The 21,127-nt window shown below is 40.3% G+C and overlaps 1 protein-coding gene across 2 annotated transcripts in view; it reads right to left on the bottom strand.

Annotated features, from left to right (window-relative positions):
- The window catches only part of mical2b (microtubule associated monooxygenase, calponin and LIM domain containing 2b), a 67,602-nt gene that overhangs the window by 33,827 nt on the left and 12,648 nt on the right, over positions 1-21,127 (bottom strand). For both annotated transcript variants that reach the window (XM_042411181.1, XM_042411182.1), the window contains exons 2-11: positions 14,799-15,198; positions 11,421-11,628; positions 9,139-9,255; positions 8,333-8,434; positions 7,521-7,676; positions 7,230-7,330; positions 4,385-4,642; positions 4,153-4,268; positions 2,489-2,615; positions 2,104-2,194 (exon numbers count right to left, since the gene is read on the bottom strand). In XM_042411181.1, coding sequence (XP_042267115.1) covers positions 2,104-2,194; positions 2,489-2,615; positions 4,153-4,268; positions 4,385-4,642; positions 7,230-7,330; positions 7,521-7,676; positions 8,333-8,434; positions 9,139-9,255; positions 11,421-11,628; positions 14,799-15,062 — 1,540 coding nt within the window. In that variant the 5' untranslated portion in view covers positions 15,063-15,198. The remainder of the gene's footprint in view (positions 1-2,103; positions 2,195-2,488; positions 2,616-4,152; positions 4,269-4,384; positions 4,643-7,229; positions 7,331-7,520; positions 7,677-8,332; positions 8,435-9,138; positions 9,256-11,420; positions 11,629-14,798; positions 15,199-21,127) is intronic.

The following is a 21,127-nucleotide window of genomic DNA, read 5'->3' as shown; positions in this document are numbered from 1 at the left end:
CAATGATAGCTTTTGCAATAAAAGATTCTATTGGATGAAATATAAGGTGTTAATTTAAGTTAATGCTCATTTTGGATGCTGCAGTTTGTTTTGTGTTATTCTGAGATTTGTTTCTAATATTTAGTCTGCCTTTACTGATATAAATGGGGTGGACAAAATATTAGAAACATCTCTCAGTGTCATGCAATACAATTAAACAGCACGGCAAACTACGGCCTCCAAAATGACAATGAGGTTGAATCAACACGTCTCTAAAACTTGGGACATGAATCTTTAGTGTCAAGAGTTCAGCCTTAAAGGACCAGTGCGTAAGATTAGTGGCATCTAGAGGTGAACTGAATAGCCCTCCCCTCAGCGTGCCGTATGGTGGCCGCAAAAAAACACGAAAGGCCCTCTCTAGAACCAGTGTTTGGTTTGTCCATTCTGGGCTACTGTAGAAACATGGCTGTGAATCATGGTGGTCTCTGTAGAAGAGGACCCACTCCCTAAGTAGATATAAAGGGCTCATTCTAAGGTAATGATGAGGCAACGATTCTTATTTTCAGGTGATTATACACTAAAACATACTTATGAATATTATATTCTACTTCTGCCAAGTCCGTTCCACTAGGTGCTACTAATTTCTACACGCTGCATCTTTATAGCTGCACTGTTCAATATTTTTACAATAACAATGGTTCGAATGACAATGTGTCAATTGAAAGTGGTGACCCATAGAGAGTTATCACCAACTCCATGGTTCCCTTCAGCCCCTTTTAGCTCATTATTTGGGTTTTAAGGCCCACTACTTTACCATTTTGGTTCACTCTCATTGCTCTTGCTTCCAGATGCAGTATACAGTTATTTTCAGCTAACAATGTCTGATAAACCTTGCCTGCACCAAACAGGCAGACTAGTTAGCGACTTGCTGGTCAACACAGTGGAGCATTTAGCAGCTTAAGAGAAGGATATTTTTCTCAGGACTTGATGGAGACCAAAACAGAGCTAAAGGGAAAGTGCATATTGGACTTTAATTCATGTCTTTAAAACATGTCTTCAAATGAATGCTTGTTTCTCAGTGTCAGTTGGATGTTTAAATAAGTCATTGTTAGAACTTTATAATGTGATAATATGTCAGTCAATGTTGTGTTTACAGCTTGCTCCACTGCCCACAAGTGGCCAAAAGAAAAAAAATAATGCTGCTATGGTGCATCCACCTATCCCTGCTGGTGCAGAGTAGAGCAGGTCAGCACATGTCTGTGAGAGGCATCATGTTTGACCCTCATGTGGTGTAATGTAATCCAGCTGTATTGTCTGTGATGAGGCGTGTCAGCCTGTACCTGCGATAAGGCTAAAGTTTCCCCTCAGGAGGGGTTGGGGGTGCGTTCACTATGATGTCAACCTTTTTTCCCCAGTGGATTATATTCAGTAGTTTACTCTGACTACAAAGCCTTTGTTAAAGTTGGTTTGGAGTCTGTGTTGAGCCATTGTATAAACAGTAACTGAGCATTTAATTTAACACATAAAGGAAAGAAAGCTTTCGTGCAGTGTTTATGGGGCTGTGAATGTGTCTAATGGTGACTCACAGTATGATCAGATTACCATTTCAACATGACAGGGAGCTTTAAAACTAGAACACAGTCTCATCTGATAAGTTGGCAGCAATCGCCACTGTCACTAAAGATACTGGATGTGTCTAAAGCCTGTCTATAGCAGTATGAACACTCAACACAAAGACACACCATACTATCCCAGTAATCTCCATCAGTTGACTTGCAGTTCCAAAAACTCCTTATTTATCTTATATTGGTCCTTTGGGCAGCCCATCAGTTCAGCCTCTGTCTGAAACAGGCTGTTTTAGCTCCTGTCTCTTCAAGGCCTGACTCCTGATGAGCCCACTCTGTTCTCTGATTGGCCAGCTTCTGGAAGCTGCCCCTCGGCAGACTTCCAGCGGCTCCAGAGGCAACATAAACAAACAGTAGTAGTAGAATTTCACTTCTTTTTTTCATTCTTTACTCAAAATAGGAACTTCTCAAAAGCTGGAATACAATCGAAAGTATGTGACAACACGAACAACACAGGGAACAAGGTCATTTGTTGTGGAAAAGAAAGTCTGCATCTCACCTCTTCTGGACAGGTTGACTGATCTACCTGTGGGACCTCCTCTTTCCCGGCGATGCGAGTCCTGTTGGCCGTCGATGAACAGGTGACGCACCTGAGAGACGGAAAGGAAGGAAAGATGAGGAAGAGAGAAAGACAAAAGAACCATTAGGAAAGATATGCTCCTGATTATACGATGATTTTAAATTAAATTAGATTCAACTTGATAGACTGAGTCATTGCAGAAGCAAACAGTAGGATTTAGATGCTAAATTTGAGAAAAGATATTTTAATCCAATACTACTGTCAGTTAGTGCAGATAAACTATGCTAAAAACATGTCTTGATTGCTCTCCTTCTTTTGATGTCAGCTTTCATTCATATGCATATTTTCCAAGAGTTGGACTTACCTGGTGGGGGCGTACACAGCTGGAGTTGAGGTTGGGGTAGCGGGTTGCAGGGTCAATGGCGTACTGTTCAAAGTTTTTACTGATGTTCTCTGTGGTGGTTTGAGGCAGCAGCCGGTAGATACTCTCCCTGAGGAGGGACAGAACAGATAACTTGAAGATTGAAGATACTGAAGCTTCAAAGATTCAAGAACTACATTGGAACCACTTGATCTGTGTAAGACAGGATGCAATGAGATTAAGTGACGTTGCATCTACAGCTGAGGCCAAGTCAGGTTTATTTGATCTCAAAACTAAAGTTACATTTGCAAATATGTTTACATCATGTTTAATGTGCTACAGCTGAGCTAACTAGCTTCTAGTCTTCAAACTGAGGTTAGCTGTGCACCTCCAGCTAAAGTGCAGGACAAGACATGTTTATGTTTGTAAGTTAGATAAGAAAAAAATGTAAAAAATACTCATAAAAGAAGGAGACAAAGCCTATCTTGCTGTCCAATATATATATATCAACATGTCACAACCTGAGGGACAGTGAATGAGACACACACACACACAGATACACACGCATTCACACACACACACAAATATACATGCATAGGATATACTGTATATATATAATTAATATATATCAATCTTAATATTGGGTTAATGTTCATATTGTTATTTTGTACTGTCCAAATATTTGGATGAATTGTATTTTGATGCTTTGGCAACATTGTTCTTGAAACATTCATGCCAGTAAAGCACATTGAATTCAACTGAAAAAAGACTTTAGCAGGAAAGCAGATGTGGCTTGTTTAGAGTCTGTGGCTCTTGTGTTGTGTAGCAGGATGCTGTCAGGCTCAGTGTGACTGGCTGCTCTGCCTATGAAAGAATGCTGACATTATTGCTTTATGCAAATATGGTTTCAAATTAATCAATCTGATTAAACTAATGGTTTTCTGATGGATTAATGCAAAGGTAGTGAGCACTATCCAGAAACCTTTTGGTTTTTGATTTTCTAAAGGGAGAACATGGGACCTTACAGAACAGATACGATGTATGAAGTAGTGGGGAAAAAATGCAGTTTAATTTCAGTTGGACTTACAATCAATCTGCCCATTACCTGGACAAAGTTTGGCCTAATGGTGAAGCTAGAGGAAAGGACAAAGGATCACTATACATAATTTAAAAAGAATCCTGTGGGGATCATGAAAAGAAATATTGCAGCCTTTAGTTATAAATATCTTGTGTACAAACTTGACAGTTTGACATGACTTATGTTAGAGGAGAGCTCCTGGAACGTTCCATATAGAGAGGGTTCGTTCTGAATGTCTTCATGGTAATCTGCCCGTTAGATTGTGATATTTACTGTGCACAAGTCAAAATTGAGATCTGATGGTGGGACAAGAGTGAAACTTTGCAAGGTCACCAAAAACATTAGGAGTTATCCTCTGTATACAGATATATGTATGTAAATTTCATTGGAATCTGTCCAGTAGTTGCAAAGTTCTCTTGCTATTGTTGTGTTGTACAAACAAACTCACTAACTGTCCTCAACAGTCTGGACAGATGCTTGTTTTCATCTGTATGAAATCCAGTGAGAAAAGAAAATTACAGAGCACAGACAAGTCTGTCTTGCTTGAAGTTACAGGTAGTTACAGGAAGTGGAAAATAAGCACACATACCTCTCAGCCAGTACCTCCAGGGGGCTCCTGCCCTGTGTCCAGCCCCTCACCATCCAAGCTGTGTCGAAGGCTGCCAGAAACCCCCGAGCACAACCTGTACCCATGGGCCAGAAGGGCTGCAAGCAGAGAGCACAATGCCAGCGTTAAAACATAGACACTGAGACTCAGTCAGGGCAGAGACCAGGGTATCAAACAACCCTGACAACAAAGGGTTGCCAGTGATACCTCGTACCTCAAGCAGACTATCTCCCACCAGTGCGACCAGTAGCTGATGTCCGTGTTTCTCCCTGATCAAGGCAGCATTCTCTGAAGCGTACATGCAGGTGAAGTCAAACATTGCCACGTCCGGCTGTCCGTAGTGGTTGATGGCGTAGTCCAGTGATGGCAGCTGGTAGTTTGTGCCAAAGTCAGCTGCTTCACGGGCATAGGAGAGTAACGCTTCGTGGTTGACATTGTCAATGCTCAGCAGACGCTCTGTTTCCATGTAGTCCTATATTGATGGGAGGAGGAAGGTTTAGGGTAGAGATCATGAGGAGCAATATTTAATATCAAATTATTCAAAGATGCAATAATCATTTTTATATTACTTTTACATGAACACTGGCTCAGAAGATTATTTGTAATATTAAAAGGGCACTTATAGTTATGAACCCACAGAGCATTATTACTGCACTCTGCTGTTGTCTCCAGCTTTACAAAGCCTGGCAGCCTCCTCTCGTATCAACCCCGTTCCTAGCTGCAGTATGCAGCTTTTCTCAGCTAAAAAGCTGATAAATCCACTGTTTTCTGTCAGCAGCAAACAGCAGACTAGCAACTAACTGGTGAACATAGTGTAGCATTTAGCAGTTTAATTAGAAATGAATTAATTGAGATAGTTCCTTGGGATAGTGGAGACCAGAACAGCGATAAAAAGGAGAGTCGGTAGAGCACTTCATGTTTGTTACAGGGCCAGAATACAACTTCAAATAAATGCTAATGTTGCTCCGTGTTTGCTGGATGTGTATCGTCATGTCAACGTTATAAGGCGAGACCACGCCCATTTCTGCCTCTAAGTGGTCAAAAAAATAATATATTTATGCAGCTTTAATTTGACTTGATAAATTGTTTCATCTTCACTTTTTTAAAATTAGTTTTACAATTTGTAGTACGCATCAATGCACAGTAACTGTACAGTTTAAATGCTCCTCAGGTACAAAATGTGGAGTGACTTATGGGGCACAAAAATCAGCTTTACACAGATTAAAGAAACAGTTTCTTTATCTTTGTTATTCAGCTGTATTATGGTAATATGTCATATTTACTGCTTTGACATTTCAGGCACATTTGCAGAACACTTGACTGGTTGGACATTTCCTCTTTATGCTCAGTAAAAAGGTACCACTTCCAATAAAGCAGAGGCATTAAAAATAAAGAATAATTGCTTTTACAATTGAAGTTTATCTACCTCCTCCTCTAGTCTGATCACTTACATAAAGACAGAAAATAAGCAAGAACTTCTTCGTTATAACTATTCTATTGTTGTCTGGTACAAAAGCCTGAAACAACAAATTCAGTTTTGACTTTGGGCGTTTTAGTTTCTAGATTAGCTTCCTAATTTAGCTAAGAATTTAGGTCAAATATAATCCATTAGGGAATTTGGCATTCAGCCAAACAACACTATTTAATGGTCAAGCTTGTAATTTTTTCCAGAACCACCAGGGTAATAAGAAGGCAGTTTGCTTTTATCTTCTTTTCTGTCTGAAATGCAGACTAGTAGCCAATAATTTGTTATAGGTCACAGTGTGAAGTCAACAGTAGTGAGTGATGAGTCTAAACATGTTGCCCCCCCATGAGTGATACCATCTCCCTCTGAGTCACTGGGGAAATAACTCTCATGTTGTTTTGACTTGTTACCAGAGTGAGATAAATCCTTATCCTATGATTTTTTTATCCAAATAACATTTCCTGAAAACCCACATGGCAGGTCAGACAAAGAAACAAGATCAAGAGCGATTCACAGACATGCATATTTCTCGATATATGAAAGGATATGTTCAGACTGAGGAGCAATAATGAATAAAAATAATAGTTTGTTGAATCAGTGAGCTATTATGAGTGATGAGGCCTCTGAAGCTTAGGCCACATGTGCGCACACGCTGTCACATAGCTGACGCAGTGAGACACCGCTCTGCACAATGTAAGATGAGACTGAGAGCTCTGAGGGAACAGTAAGGCCTGATTTCAACACCTGTGTGAGTTTGTGATAGAGAGAGAAAGAGACAGCCTGCATGTGTATGCCACGTCTTCCTTATGTGTGTGTGTGTGCGTGCATGCGCGTGTGTAGAGATAATTGTTCTGGCAGACGTTGAGCAAGCGGGTTATAAGCAGTCTCCCTAATAAGATCCTGCCTATGTCCTGATGCCATAATAATAACCTCATTTATACCGTCTAATCTCTGTAGAGGACATGGAACCTCACTGAGAGGAAAGCTCTGACTCATCTGTGCGTGTGGGTGTTGGTGAGTGTTTGCAGGGGACATAGAAGAAAGGTGAGAGAGAGAACAAGCATCTAATTAGAGCCTTATTTCATTATCATCCCCTATGGAGGCTCATCACTCACTGCCAAAGCTAGCTGCTCACCGGTCTGGCAGGCGCACATACACATTCCTGCCTACCCAAAAAACAATTTGTTCTCTGCTCTGGGAGATGGCTTTAAATTCAGCGACCCGTGTGTGTGTATGTGTGTGTGGTGGCGATAAATGTGTGTTCCAGTGCTAATTTTGGCAATCACAAATAAGAGGAAAAATATTAGCTCACAACCCTAAAACATAATGAAAGATGGACAAATGGACAAATAAACTAACTTCAGTTTTAAAGGGATAGTTTGTATTTTTTGAAGTGGGGTTGTATGAGGTGCTTATCCATATATATTACTAGTGTCTTTAATGTTTGTTGTCAAAAACTAACAATAATCAAATGACCAAAATGTGACTAAAACTAATATAAAAAATAAAAAAAATCTGTAAAAGATCCAAACTAAATCAAAACTTGGTGCCAAAATGAACACTGCTGTGTTCATGTGTGCATGACTGAACTCACATTTATGATGACCCCTTTGTCCAGCAGACTCTGCTTCTTCGCCGTCATGACAAAGTAGTGGGTGTTGTCTTTGTAGTAAACTATGTTCTCCAAGTCAATTCCTGAAAACATGAGAAGATTTACTGAACTGAGGACACTTTAAGTGCACTGGGAGAGAGCAACGAAGAGTGGGAGAAGCAAACAGACAGCACTGCATGGTGTAGAACTCAAACAAAGATTTTTTTTTTTTTTTTAAGGAAAGGAGGTTACACACTGAGGTCTGCTGGTGCCATGTTATTTCCCCTCACTCACCTGTTTCCTCCCTGAGTTCCAGGAAGAACTTCTGGTTAAAGATGAAGGCTACACCACTGATCTCCTCCACTTTGGCCTCTGCTGTAGTGTTCCTGTTGACAAAGTTAGCGGTGATGGCGATGGCCAGCTTCCCGCGAAACTCCTTGCGGGCGAAACCTGCCGGGAGGAGATAAGAAACCTTAGCAGTGACCCACGCAGAGGGAAACAGTATTTCACTGTCGTTTTCATTTTTAAGCAATACAAGCATGCTTAGACAGTCAGATGCAGATTCTGATCAACAGCTATGCAACCACTGAACCTTCTAGCTACAGTAAGTCTTCACATGAGGGAGTTTCTCAGGAATAGTGACACAAACACTACTGCAGACTGTTTACCATGGCTGTAATCAGTTACTTTACGTGTCAGCAAACATGTGCACAAAACATGTAGTATACACACACAGATGAGCATGACACACACAAACATTATGCCTGGACAGAGAGCAAACAAATCTCTCAAACATTTCAGAAACCAGCACACACACTCCCACACATACACACCACTGACCCCACCATTAAACATCCAGTTTAAACTACGTCAACAGGAAATGCTTTACCCAGTGACTGAAAGCAGCTTTGCAACACCTCACCTCAGTTCCAGTAAAAATAACAAATACAGTTTTGACTGCAGGGTAAATGTCCTTCAAATGTGGGTCAGTGTCTTAGGAACTCACTTTGGGCTGATGTTCGAACACTAACTGAGACACTTAATCATCATCACAGTTTAGCCCGCAGCATAAATCCCATTCATTACTTCGTTCCCTTCTCTCTCACCATCTAACGTGTTTTTGCGTCCATCGGCTCCAATCACTACGTCGAAGTCAAAGTCCGAGACAGGATGGCTGGATGGCCGGACCTCTGCTCGCCACCCAGGACCTGAGGAAGCACACACAGCAAAACAAGCAAGATCCACTTCAGTTTGATTCATTTCATATCATGACATGGATGTTAGCTTAACAGAGTGTAAATGAATTTAAAGGAAAAACAGATGACGGGGAGTTGAGGGTGATCCGGAGCAAAGGTCGTTTCATTTGGAGAACAATGTGGATACAAGCTGGGGCCACTGATACACATATCATGATGAAGTGCTGATGTGATTATTCAGACCTTTTTCAGACCACACAAGGTTTATGTGGTTATTTATCAACTGCTACACAGCAGCTACATTACAGGGTTCAGTGAGGTTGTGTCGTGTTCCTTGGAGCATTAAAGTGAATAAGTCACCATACAACATATTTAGGACACTTAGCACATTTTGGACCCATTAGGAAAGCACACTTTAAGTAGAACTAAAATGTAGCTATAGGCAGACTCTATCAATAGACTATTTTCCACACAGTTTGAGTTTGTTTAAATGCTGCCACTGCAAACACCTCCTCTCTAGGAAAAAGTCTGATCGCTTTAACATGTGTTGTGTGCTTTCCATATATAGCTGAGATATGCAGGAGGGTCTGCTGGTTAGGAGAGAATTTCTGTCCTCATGTGTGTCACTGCCACTCTGACCCTCTAACATGCAGATAACATTACCCCCCCCCCCCCCCCCCCCCCCCACACACACACACACACACACACACACTCACTGTCGCCAGTCTGCTCCTCTGGAGGCTCCAGGAGTTTGACGAACTCTACGTTGACATGAATCTCCACGCCCAGAATCAGACACACTTTCAGCAGCATCAGCTGGAGCTGACGGATACCTGGAACAGATACACACAAATGCACGTATGTCACACCCAACAGCACACAAAGCTGGGCTACGGCAACTGTACAGGTAAAAGAGCAAATGTGCATTCTAGACCACCGTTGGCTCGAGGTGGTTTGCTAAGCATTAGAGCACATTCAGATAGCGAGCAAGTGGTTACTGCTGTATCCATATATGTTCTGTAACTCTGCTGCTGTGGCTTCCAGCAACATACAATTTTAATAACAACCATATGATACAGGTTGCTGCTATCCATCAACTCTTACTCTTAACTCTTAAGAGTTAGCTAAATAGAGCCAATTATAGCTTAAAATAAAGAAAAATTTAGCTAACTATAATATCAAACACTGTTTATTGACACAGACCACATAATAAAACTTCAAAGCTAATGTTGCTCCAGAACCAGTTTCTGTGGTTTCTGGCAGCAAACCGCAAAAGGTTTGAACATCATCAGCTCAGATGGCAGCAGCAAACAGCCGTGCACGCTCACAAGAGCAGCAACTGCCCTCTCTCCTAGCTGGCAGCATCTGCTTGCTGCCTCAAAGTACCCCTAAAGCGCTTTTTTTTAAAGTCACAATAAAACTTTAGTCATGTGACGTACAGTATTTCAGTGTATTTCACACACTTAAGTGAAACAGAGTTTACTCCAGGGCAAATCTACAGATGCGATCTTTCAGCTGTGATTTTGCCAGCTGAAATAAAAAAAACACAAACCTCTTACTAAGATGTTGCTCTGCAAGCTTCTCACGAGCTAACAGGCAAGTGTGGTCTCATATGACGGGTTGGGTTAGCTAGTCATTCCAAATCACAATTGATTAGATACATTTACACAACTGCCTCCGAGTTCAAGATGAATCATCAGAAATATTTTTACAGGTTTTGTGACTTTGTAATTTGGACATTTTAGAACTGTAACCAACTTATTATGCAATAAAAAGTTTGAAAATATGGTTCTTCCATTATTGTTTTTTTGCAAAGAACATACTTCAACACAAGTCATTAATAATATTTGTATATATCTCTATAAGTATTTAAACGGTATTTACATTCTTCCAGAGCAGTAGGGATGCACTGATCCAAATTTAAAGTCTGTATACCCCACATTGGAATTATTTTTATATAAAGTAAAATAAGGTCAGAGACAAAAGAGTGAGTTGTTGGCCTGCTGTGACTGAATGAATGAAGCTCATGGCTGAAACTGTGAATTTTACACTGACAAAGAAACTGTGTTTAATATGGATCCATCACATAATGGTTGATTCCCAATCGCCACAGATACCAATCCCTACCAAGCGGATTATAAAATGTCACAGATCGACCAGGATGTAGCAGCTTACTCAAGTTATAATACAGAATAAAAGACAAACTCAGTTTCACAGTTTTAATATAGTTTACACATACTGTAGCTCAGCTTTCAGGTGCCTTCTGGGCCATGGATAAGGCAGAAGACATGGGTGCACTTATAGCTGATAACAAGTTAGGATTATAAGACGTGAACAGTCAGCAGAGCTCATCTTTGAAAGCACATATGTAAATACGTGACACCATTACTAAAATTGGAGAAGAAGAAGCACCCACTGAGGAGACACTGACTGAAGAAACAAACTGCAGAGAACTAAGCTGCTGGAAAAACTCTCACAGGTTACGCAGCATCACATAGCCAGCGAATACCTCCCCCGTCATGCCACACTGTTAAATATAGAGAGGAGAAATGAAAGCCACTTCTGTGAGGACGGCTCTGGTTTTGCAGCCACACAATGTCACATTTATCTGTATGGTTGTGATTTGACACACATGGTAGGCCTCATTTGCATGTCTGGCTCCTGGGCACTTTGCATGCTATCTCTTTTAAAGCAGGAATGAGCATGACATTACATTACAGTAGGTTTTCTCAATTTTTCTGGTTTTAGGTCCCAAAATTTTAGTTCAATATAGTTTAGTTGAGAGAGTTGTCGCTTTGAAATGATTTGTTTGTTAAACCAAAAAACGACTTGAGCACTGAAAGTAACAAGAAGAAGTTGATGTGGGAGAAAGAGGAAGAGTGAAGAGTTCAGCTTCAGTGAACTTCCCCAGTCTGGTCTCTAACTAGAAAACATTTCATTTTCTGAGTATTTGATTTATCAATAACATTTTGCTGTAACAACACAGATTGACACTCACTGATGTGGTCGATGGCACCTGCACAGAATTTCCCGTAGAACTTCTTGGCCCCGAGGCCCCTGAGGTCGTGGATGGTGTAGGGCCATAGGTGGAGCACATTGTTCCTGGAGAAGGTGTCTCTCTTCTCGATCACCACCACCTTACAGCCCAGCAGGGCCAGCTCGATGGCTGTCCGCAGACCACAAGGACCCCCGCCGATGATCAGACACTGAGTGGGGTTAAGGAGGTAGAAAACGATGATGAGGAGGAGAAGGAGGGTGGTAGAGATGTTTAAAGAAGGTTTTAGTAGTAGTACCAGCATTTTGTTTGTTCTAATGTCACAGAGCAGGTGTTGTGTTCTTGGAGTCACAAAGTCATCTAATTCATATCCATAAGTATCACAATAACATAAAAGGAGGCCTAATGAAGAAGAAACTTATATCAATAAATTAAATGTGAGATGTACCACAGTACATGGCTATAGCCTTCCATTGGAGGTAGACACACTAAGATCAATAGTTTAAAGAGTTTAAAAAAAGAAAACATGATTACTAATCAGCCACTCTACTGAGCATTTTATCGTTTTTTTAGCTTGTTGTTTTTGTTTTATGGCCCGCGCTTCAATATGCTAGTTCACTATCACTGCTCTGACTGACCTAGTTTTCAGCAGCACCAGGCAGCTGTTTTCAGGGAAAAAAAAAAGCTCTGGTAAACCCTCTGTCACTACTACCTGCCCAGCACCAAATAACAGGCAGACTAAGTTAGCGACTAGCTGGTGAACATAAGGTAGCATTCAGGCACTAAAGAGCCACATTTCTTTCTCAGGAGGCCAAAAGACCAAAACAGATTAACTGTAAAAGGAGGGTGAATAATGGATTTATATTCGCCTGTAGGCCAGACACACACTACACGTCTCCTGAATGTGTAAATAAGCAACTGTTTGCTAACACACTTGTTGATAATATGTCAATATTGTGTTTTCAGATTGTCCCGCTGGCCTAAAGTGGGAAGGAAAATCTATTATTGCTGCTGAATTTTTTTTTTTTAAGAGTACACAAGAAAGGTAAAAAGCTTGTGGTAATAACAGCAGCAGACACTGTGTCCCAGTTCCATACGACATACTAAATCTACCCAGGGTTTTAGTATGTGGTGTATTCACAGTGGAAAAAGACAAAATCAAGTAAACCAGAGATGTCAGTATGCACATGAGGGACACTACTGTCCCCAGATGTAACACGCAAAGGAAATGAAGGAGCCATTCAGCTATAATAAGTTAAACAAATTTGTCAACAGCTCCAGTGAAAAAGCCCACTAGAGGGCTAAACCAAACTTATGCCAACTCATCTGCCCTAATTTTCCACAAAACAGAGCGCCCACCCAGCTACAGGCCCATCAACTTTCTCCAAACAGCAGTTTCTCCCAAAAAAATGTGTGGGATAATAATTTAGCTGTTATTTTTGGCCAGCCCATCTCTGTTATCTCCCCTCAGAGAGTCTCTGGCCTCTTTCCCCTCCGGATGTCTTATCTTTTCCTTCACATATGAAGTCATTCCAACACTATGCTGAACGTACTTCTTAGAATACTTTGACTTACATAGTCAGACAATACAACAGTCACTTAAAATACCAAATATAAGATACTTATCACGTGAAATAAACTGTATATCTGAACTCCCATTCTGTCTTTAGGCTTCAGTTTTAAACCACATACTTCAGTCTGACTAAAATGCAGAACCCACTTTCACAAAGTTTCCCCTATAAACAGCTTATATTACAGAATTTACTAGTTATGTGCTCCAAATCCAAATCAGCCTCTGAAAATTAGTATTATTACTTTGGTCTAATTAATTATTTGCATATAATTACAGCAATAATCTACTTACATAATATATTTTCCTCACAAATCCTCATTGGCAAAGTTGCTAATTGCTTATTAAACAAATAGAACCATAATTCTTCTGTGATGGGGTCTTTAATGAGGGTAAACAAATTAGCTGCATTTATATTAAATGTATATAAAACAGAGACTTATCCAAAGCATGAGCTGGGCTGTGATGAACTTCAAATTATATATATAAATGTCTTTACATCCCCATTCTGTTGTATTGTAGTAGTTCTATCAACTTAAAGTTTTTTTAGGTCTAAAATGCCCTATTAAAGAGGCGCATAACAGAAGAGAGGAGAGAGAAAGGATGACGTTAAAAGTTAGACTAAACACTGTTGTGAATAGATCGCAGCTACCTTAATAACCTTCACTACCACGAACACTAGAACCTTTTTTTTTTTTTTAATGATCAGTTTCTTGTTGATTGATACCAAACACAGTGAATGATGCTTCACAGACTGAACCACCTGTCATTGCATTTCAAACTCAAAGGCTGTTTTTCCATGGTTTAGCTGGCTTAAATCGCATTGTGCTGTAGTAAGCCGTGAACACATGCGGGCACTAACCTGCGCTGCTGTCAGATATTAGACTTATTTCACTGTTTACATTTCCTACATCTGTCTTAACTTACTGCTAATCCTGCTAGTTCACACTAAAAGCTTTTTCCAGCAGCAAAGTTTTCATTTTGAAGCAGCTAAAGGAAATGCAATGTGTTTGTCTCAGAACTTCGTTAGCCGCGCTATTCTCCAAATAGTCTAAACAACAAAATATGGACATATTTGGCTAAATCAATTAATCACAATGGAATCACCACGACTGGTGGGTTTGCTCGCAGGGGTTTAGTAAATCCGTGCAAAGTTTTAGTGTCAAGGTTAACTTGGATGACGCTGACCATTAGCAAACTGTCTCTAAAATGGAGGAAGCTATTAAGGCTTATTAGCCGTGTTGCACCACCCACTTTCATTTAACCCTCCCAGAGTATTAACTGTTCCAGGAAAGAGGAATGGTTTGCAGATAGTTATGAGACAGGAGTTGATGTTAGGAATACCTATTTTGAATAAACTGTAGCGTCAGCAACAGTTACAGAGTGAAATAGTGTACAATCCTGAGAAAAAAATGGCAGAGGTGTAAACAATACAGTAAAGAGTAAATAGAAAGACGGTCAGACAGCCATCCTGACCAGCACAATCCTGGCTGGCTAGCATGTTAGCCATTAGCTCGCCAGCTACAGTCCTTATAAGAAGTTACTATATCACCAAGTTTCTACAACCAAATATTTTATTAGACGTGTGGATGAATTTTGTTTCCCCCCTTTCCAAGTGTGACCAGGGCTTAACACTTCACTTAAATGTAAATAACGCCTTTTACCATGCCATGACGTCCTGTGGAAAACCATGATGATGATTGTGGCTGCTCATGGCTCAGCTGCTGAGATACTGAACCAGACAGGTTTTGTATTGTTTATTAGTAGCCTCATACTCTATTACATGTCATTCACAGTTGTGTCTCTCTTACCCTGGTGCCCTGGCAGGCTTTATTCTGGTTGTACACCTTGTGCTGAGCCCTTTTATCCAGTTTGGTCCACAGAGCTTTGACCTTCCAGGAGGTGATTGCAGCCTTCAGTGAGTTGTAGAAGTTGCTGTAGTCCAGAGGATCCAGCTCCAGCTGCCTGCAGAGGATGCTGAAGGCCTGAAGAGTCCCCTTACAGGTGGACGTCTGGACAAAGTTTTCAAAGAGCTGGCTAGCCTGTGCCGTACGCTCATCCTCTGTCTCACCCATCTGCTCTGATGGCAAACAGTGTCCAATCTCCTCTTAACACTCTCTCTTCTTCCTTTCCTGTTTCCTTCTCCTGTTCACTCACAATGTCAGTGCTGGATGCCTATGATGTGGTGTGTGCCGCCATGTTTAGCTGGCTCTGAAAGAAACAAATTATAAAGATGACATTTAGATACAAAGAGACACAATGGACAGGAAACAAAATCTATCAAAACTCTGGTGATCAGTCCTATAGTAAGCTGTTGAGATGTAAAACGTGTGATGAAATTAGACCCTCATACACATTATCCTACTCATAACACTGCTGTTCACCTGATCTATTTTACTGAGGACAAAGTAATTCACAGGGGATGCAAACAAGAACACTTGTTAACTATAAGTCCAATGTAATAGCTCTGAGGATTTCTTGATTTCTTTGACTTATGTGATAATAACCTGTAAGTCTTCAGGTTTTGGACAGTTGATCAGACAAAACAAGCAATTTATTGACATTACTTTGGGATTTTGGAAATTATGATGGAGATTTTTCAGTACTTTTTGACTTTTTACAGCAGAAAAATCTAATGAAAAGAAAATAGTCATTAGTTGCAGCCCTAAAGGTTATTATCATATGATTTAGAAGCAGTGCATGCAGGTACAAACAATTCTGGGGAAGTATGGGACAAAAAACAGCAGCTAGTTTGAACGAAATGGCAAAATGTCCAACAATAGACAAATTAATTGTTTAAGGGTAGCTATATATTTTCCTATCACCCAACGCTATCATCAATTCAAGTTTTTTTGCCATGAATAAATAATAAGTCTGCTATGTTTCTAACCTCAATGCTAAAAGTAATGTAATACAAAAATAAACAAAATACTGCAGAGAGCAGCAACTGCTATTTGGTTCAACACTCTGTCTCTCCAATTAATTTATTCTGTCTTGTTTAACACTTCAGACAAAGACATTCAGTTTATGTTAAATTCAAATAATACAGCCTCTGACATCTCGTCCAAAATGCTCTTTGGTTACTACAGAAACTCCATTTGAAACAATTTTAGACTGTAATAAAATCATTTTGAACCCAATCCAATGTTCACTTAGTAGCAGGCTCTTGAATTACCCTATAGGGTTTGCAACAATGATGATGTGCATTATCCTCTGCACAGCTTGAAGACAAACACTATGTGGTGGAAATCATATAAAGGAGAGGTCACATTCCAAATGTAAGGAATGTCTGCAGCTCGCACTGGAAATAAACTGCAGAGGTCAACATGTTGCTTCATATAGCCACAGTGCCACGTCCTGCATTCTGTATGAGGTACCCAGGGACACACACGCTGCTTTGACCACACTCCCCTGTACAGGCCCACACCTCCAGCCAACAACAACAAGCCTGCAGAGTTCAAACAGTCATTAATTAGGCTGCACATATTTTTTTCTACAACAAAGATATTTTCCTCCTCCAGCTCCACTGAATGCCTGATAGGATTATGACCGAGTGTGCTCTTGGAGAAGTTCAGCTGAGCAGTCATGGGAGAAACACTGTGGCTGGAGGAATACAGACAAAACATACACAGTCACAGTCAATCACGCAAGCAGCAACTTGGTAAGGCACCAGATGAAGAAGAAACCACCCTGAAATACTGCAGCTTTACACAGCAGAATACATCCTTTGTCGCTCTGCAGTACAAACTGTTCCAGGCTCACAGCCTACAGCTATCAGGAGACCATCACTTCCCCGTTCCATCACCAGGAGTCCTGGGGTATGACAAACTTCCTGATTCCTGGTGCCTTTGGTGTTTGTATCTTACTTGAAAGGTCAAGCAACTCTTGTGAAATGTGTCTTGCAATTACTTTTCAAGGTCCCGAGCACTGTATCCAAATCCACTGGCCTTTCTGGTGTTAAAGCCAAGCAGAATCACAGTAGATGTGAATATTGACAGCTGAATTCCAAAGCTGGAAACATTCAAAGCAAGACACTCATCTGCACTGTAAAAAGAAGGTGAGCAGCTCTGTTGGTTGAAATGGTTTCTTTATAGAGTTTAACAGTTAAAAACCAGAAAATTACCTGCTCATGGTCAACGGAGAAGAACGAGAATTTCCTTCTTGATGACATTGGAAAGAAAGTACTGGCTCTCTGTGTTGCTAATTTTAGGAGAGGGGTATTTAAATGCTCACAAATGTGGACTTAGTCTTTCAAGATCACAAGAACGGCTTCTCAGTGACGGATGGATTGACTGAATAGCTGGCTGGTGGATTCATTGGCATGGTGACCATGGTATTGCTGTCAAATCTGTGAAAATATTACTAGACTAGAGAACACTATATTTTTTACAAAGACTTTAGTACTGTGCTCACTTTCAGTGATGCATACTCTTAAACTCTTATTCTTCAACTGAAATTTCAAATGTTTAATGTTTATTAATTAACAGACTTCAATTGCTTTCAGAATTTACTTGTAAAATGACATTACAACTGCCTTTACCCTCTAAACATCTACAGTATGTACACTTCCTTTCATTGTTTCCAGTTCAAGTAGCATATCAACTGGTTTCATCTCTTACTCTTTCAGTTCATTTGCTTTCAGTGCTTATTTTTCAAACTACATTTTAGCTGCTTTTAGCCTCCACACATCTACTTACAATTCAACTAATTTTTACTCTTAAACTGACAATTAATTCAACAAATACTTCAACTAACATTTCAACTGCTGTCACTGCTTACATGCCAACTGACATTTCAACTATTCAGGGAGCACACACTTCAGCTGTCTCTGGCGCTTCAACTTCGACTGAAATTTCACTTGCTTTCATCATTAAGAGTTCATCTGACATTTCAGCTGTGTTCATCTCATGACAGTTAATTTGCTTTCAGTGCTTTCTCATCAAATTACATTTCAAATGCTTTTCACCTCTTCACATCTTTCATCACTCTGGCAGTTACATTGCTTTTAGTACAACTGCTTTCATGGCTTTAGACGTCAACTGACATTTCAGATGCTTTCATCTCTTATTAGTCAACTACTTTCAGTGTTTATATATGAACTGACAACTCAAGTGCCTGAGGGCTTGAATTTAAAACTAAAATTGCTTGTACTAGCAATGACACTTCAACTGATTTCAGCAGCTTCTGGCTCTTGCAGTTCATACTTCAAACCCTTTCAGCGCTTCAGCTGAAACTTCAACTGCTTTAAGTGCTTCAATTTAAACTGTGACTCTCCTAAAACATTTATGAAAACACCTCACATTTAAGACATTCTAACTTGTTTACAGTATTTGTGCCTGCAATTTTCAGAGTAAACGAGCACACTTACATTTTCCTATCTGAAGATAATGCTTTACCTCATTTAAACCCTAACTCTACCCAACGACAGACCCTCAAGTTATTTGAAGTTGATGCCAAGCAAAGTTAAGTATCAGATCCCGATCGCTGGAGGCCTCGCAGCATTATTCTCACTATTACTGCCACGCAATCTGCTGTCCTGGGAGAAGGATACTGTTTCTCACTCACACACACACACAAAGATAAGGGTCAACACGTACACCAATTGAAAACACAAGCATCACACACACACACACACACACACACACACACACACACACACAGTGCAACCGGCCTGAAACAAAATCACCTGTGGATGTGCGCTGTGTGCAAGTGTGCGTCATAGCAAGGGAAAGTGCATTCTGCACAAGGACGACACCTGGCCGGCCCTTTACTTTGTGCCACTCATATATTCCCCCCCGCCTTTCTTCCATACACACACACACCCTGAGAAACACACACATTCCCTTTAAGACTTTTAGTGGCCCAGAGGGGGTCTCAGATCTCTGCTACCTTACATTTTGGCAGCAGATAGTAGCCTCTCAATTACTATTAACCCCCCCTCACACACACACACAAACAACCCTGAGACCTTTCATGTGACCTTGCCCACACTTAAAAAAAATGTCAATTGTTTTCTGGACACCTGATTAAAAACTGGACTTCATCTGCCTGCAGTAAATCTTTAGTAAAGAGATATGTTTGGACATTGGAGTGTAATGGCTTACTGATGACTGCCTCAGCAAAATAAGCCTTGAATATCTGTCCAAGAATATTCATCCTTTTGGATCTCGTCCATATCTCTGATGTACTGAAAACTAGGAGACACATTGAGCTAGAAACAAGGAAATTCAGGGAATTTGTTTGGGAATAACATCCTGATATCAGCACAGAGACCAAGTGCCCTACTTATGTCTGGCTCTGATGACAAGGCATGATATACTGCAACTCCCACTGACCCACGAGGTCAAGTGAAAAATACAGAAAAGTGTGCGCCGATATACACAGAGCTAGCATGTTATGGGAAAGATCACAACCTTTGGAATCTGTACTGTATATAACCACATCTGGCAGAGTGCATGGCAGGAGTCTGAGTACAGGAAGTGGTTAATTTGGTATCTTTCCACATTTGTATGTTTGTGTGTGTGAGTGTGTGTTTGTGTATGTGTGTGTGTGTATGTGGGTGTAGGTCTGAGTATCTTCAGATCAGTCTACATTTCCAGGCATGTTTTCAGCTGAGTGGGACTTGCACAACAAAGGGAGATGGTTCTATTCCAATTTGCTTTACAGTGAATGTTTTTTCTGTTATATATATTATACATATAATTTTTAAAATGTGACAAACACTCCCACATAAGGAAAATGTGAAAATTCCTACCATTCTGCTTGGTAAGGATCACCTTTTGCCGGTGTCAGTATAGTCTGGTCATTAGAGCCTCTGTGACTGTAATGACCATATGAGTAATGACACAACAACCCATTTTCCAACTTACAGCTTCCTACTTGTGACTCTACAGGACCTTGGGGTGCATTTAACTATACATAGAGGTGTGTTCTGTCACTCATGCAAACCTATTAAAACTGCACATTCATATAATGTAAATCTATTCCTGAACACTGAGTGGATGTCTTGTAAATAAAGTCAGCAGTTTCAGTGGGTTCATCTGTCCATTTTGGTAATGTAACATGAAATACAAGAACCGTTCATACAGTAACACGATGCTAACAACATTCAAGGATATTTATACATGCAGTTTGTTAAGAATATCGTCCTATAAAAGTGTTAACGTAAGGTGTCAGTGGAGTCTATTGCCAACAGTGCAACTTAATTCATTTCACTTGACTGTGCAGATTTGGGTGTTATGCTAATAGCGGCTACCCGCTGCTAGCCTCAAGCAGGGATGAGGAGTAGGCTAAAGAGGCTTGGTAACCTCACTTCTTTCTAACTCCACACCCCCAGATTTTTGTCATTTTTTGTATTCTTAAACCCAACTGATGCTGACTCAAGTGACATCAGTTGAAATAACTATGACCCAGAGCAGTGGTGCAGTCCAGATCACATGTACATATCACAACAAATTTCCTCATTTGGAGGAGGAGGGCTGGATGGAGGCTTTAACCCAACAGTGGACTTTGACACAGGAGACCGCCGTTTTGTTTCCAACCTCAAGTTGGGAAAGTTTTTTTTAAAGTTAAGCTGCCTAACTTTGATGAAGCAGTAAATTTAACCTACACAGGCCTGGAATTAAGTTGTTTTTAGGGGCAAAGCCACTTTGGCCTTTGATATACACATTTATTGGGGAAGTGCAGCCAAAATGTAGGGCACCAAGGCCAAAACCAATTGTGCAAAGACAAAAAGTGAAAATAACACTGTATGAAGACAGTATACAATCAACAATAGGAGTCAGTGTATTGAAAACCAGTACTGAGTCTATGAAAACTGTAAACTGAATGTTTGACTTTTCCACAAAATGCTGTCTGATTGATTTTTTAAAAATCTGAACAATTCATTATATTAATTGTTATTATTATACTTCAATGATAACATAAAGTCTATACATGGGATAAAGGTGTTCAAAATTAATCTGAACAAGTTTCAAAACCCATAAAACTATTAGCATTTGAGTCTGAGATCATAGGAACAGTCTTAAAACACTTTCTTTTTTTTTACAAGTTAAAAACACACTAATGAGAGACTTCTCAGGGAGAAACTAGGATGACAGCTGCCAGTCATGTAACAGCCATTAGACTCTCCTGATCTGTC

This window comes from Thunnus maccoyii, chromosome 5 (assembly GCF_910596095.1).
Source record: "Thunnus maccoyii chromosome 5, fThuMac1.1, whole genome shotgun sequence".
NCBI classification, from domain to species: domain Eukaryota; kingdom Metazoa; phylum Chordata; class Actinopteri; order Scombriformes; family Scombridae; genus Thunnus; species Thunnus maccoyii.
This window is presented reverse-complemented; position numbering and strand designations above follow the sequence as displayed.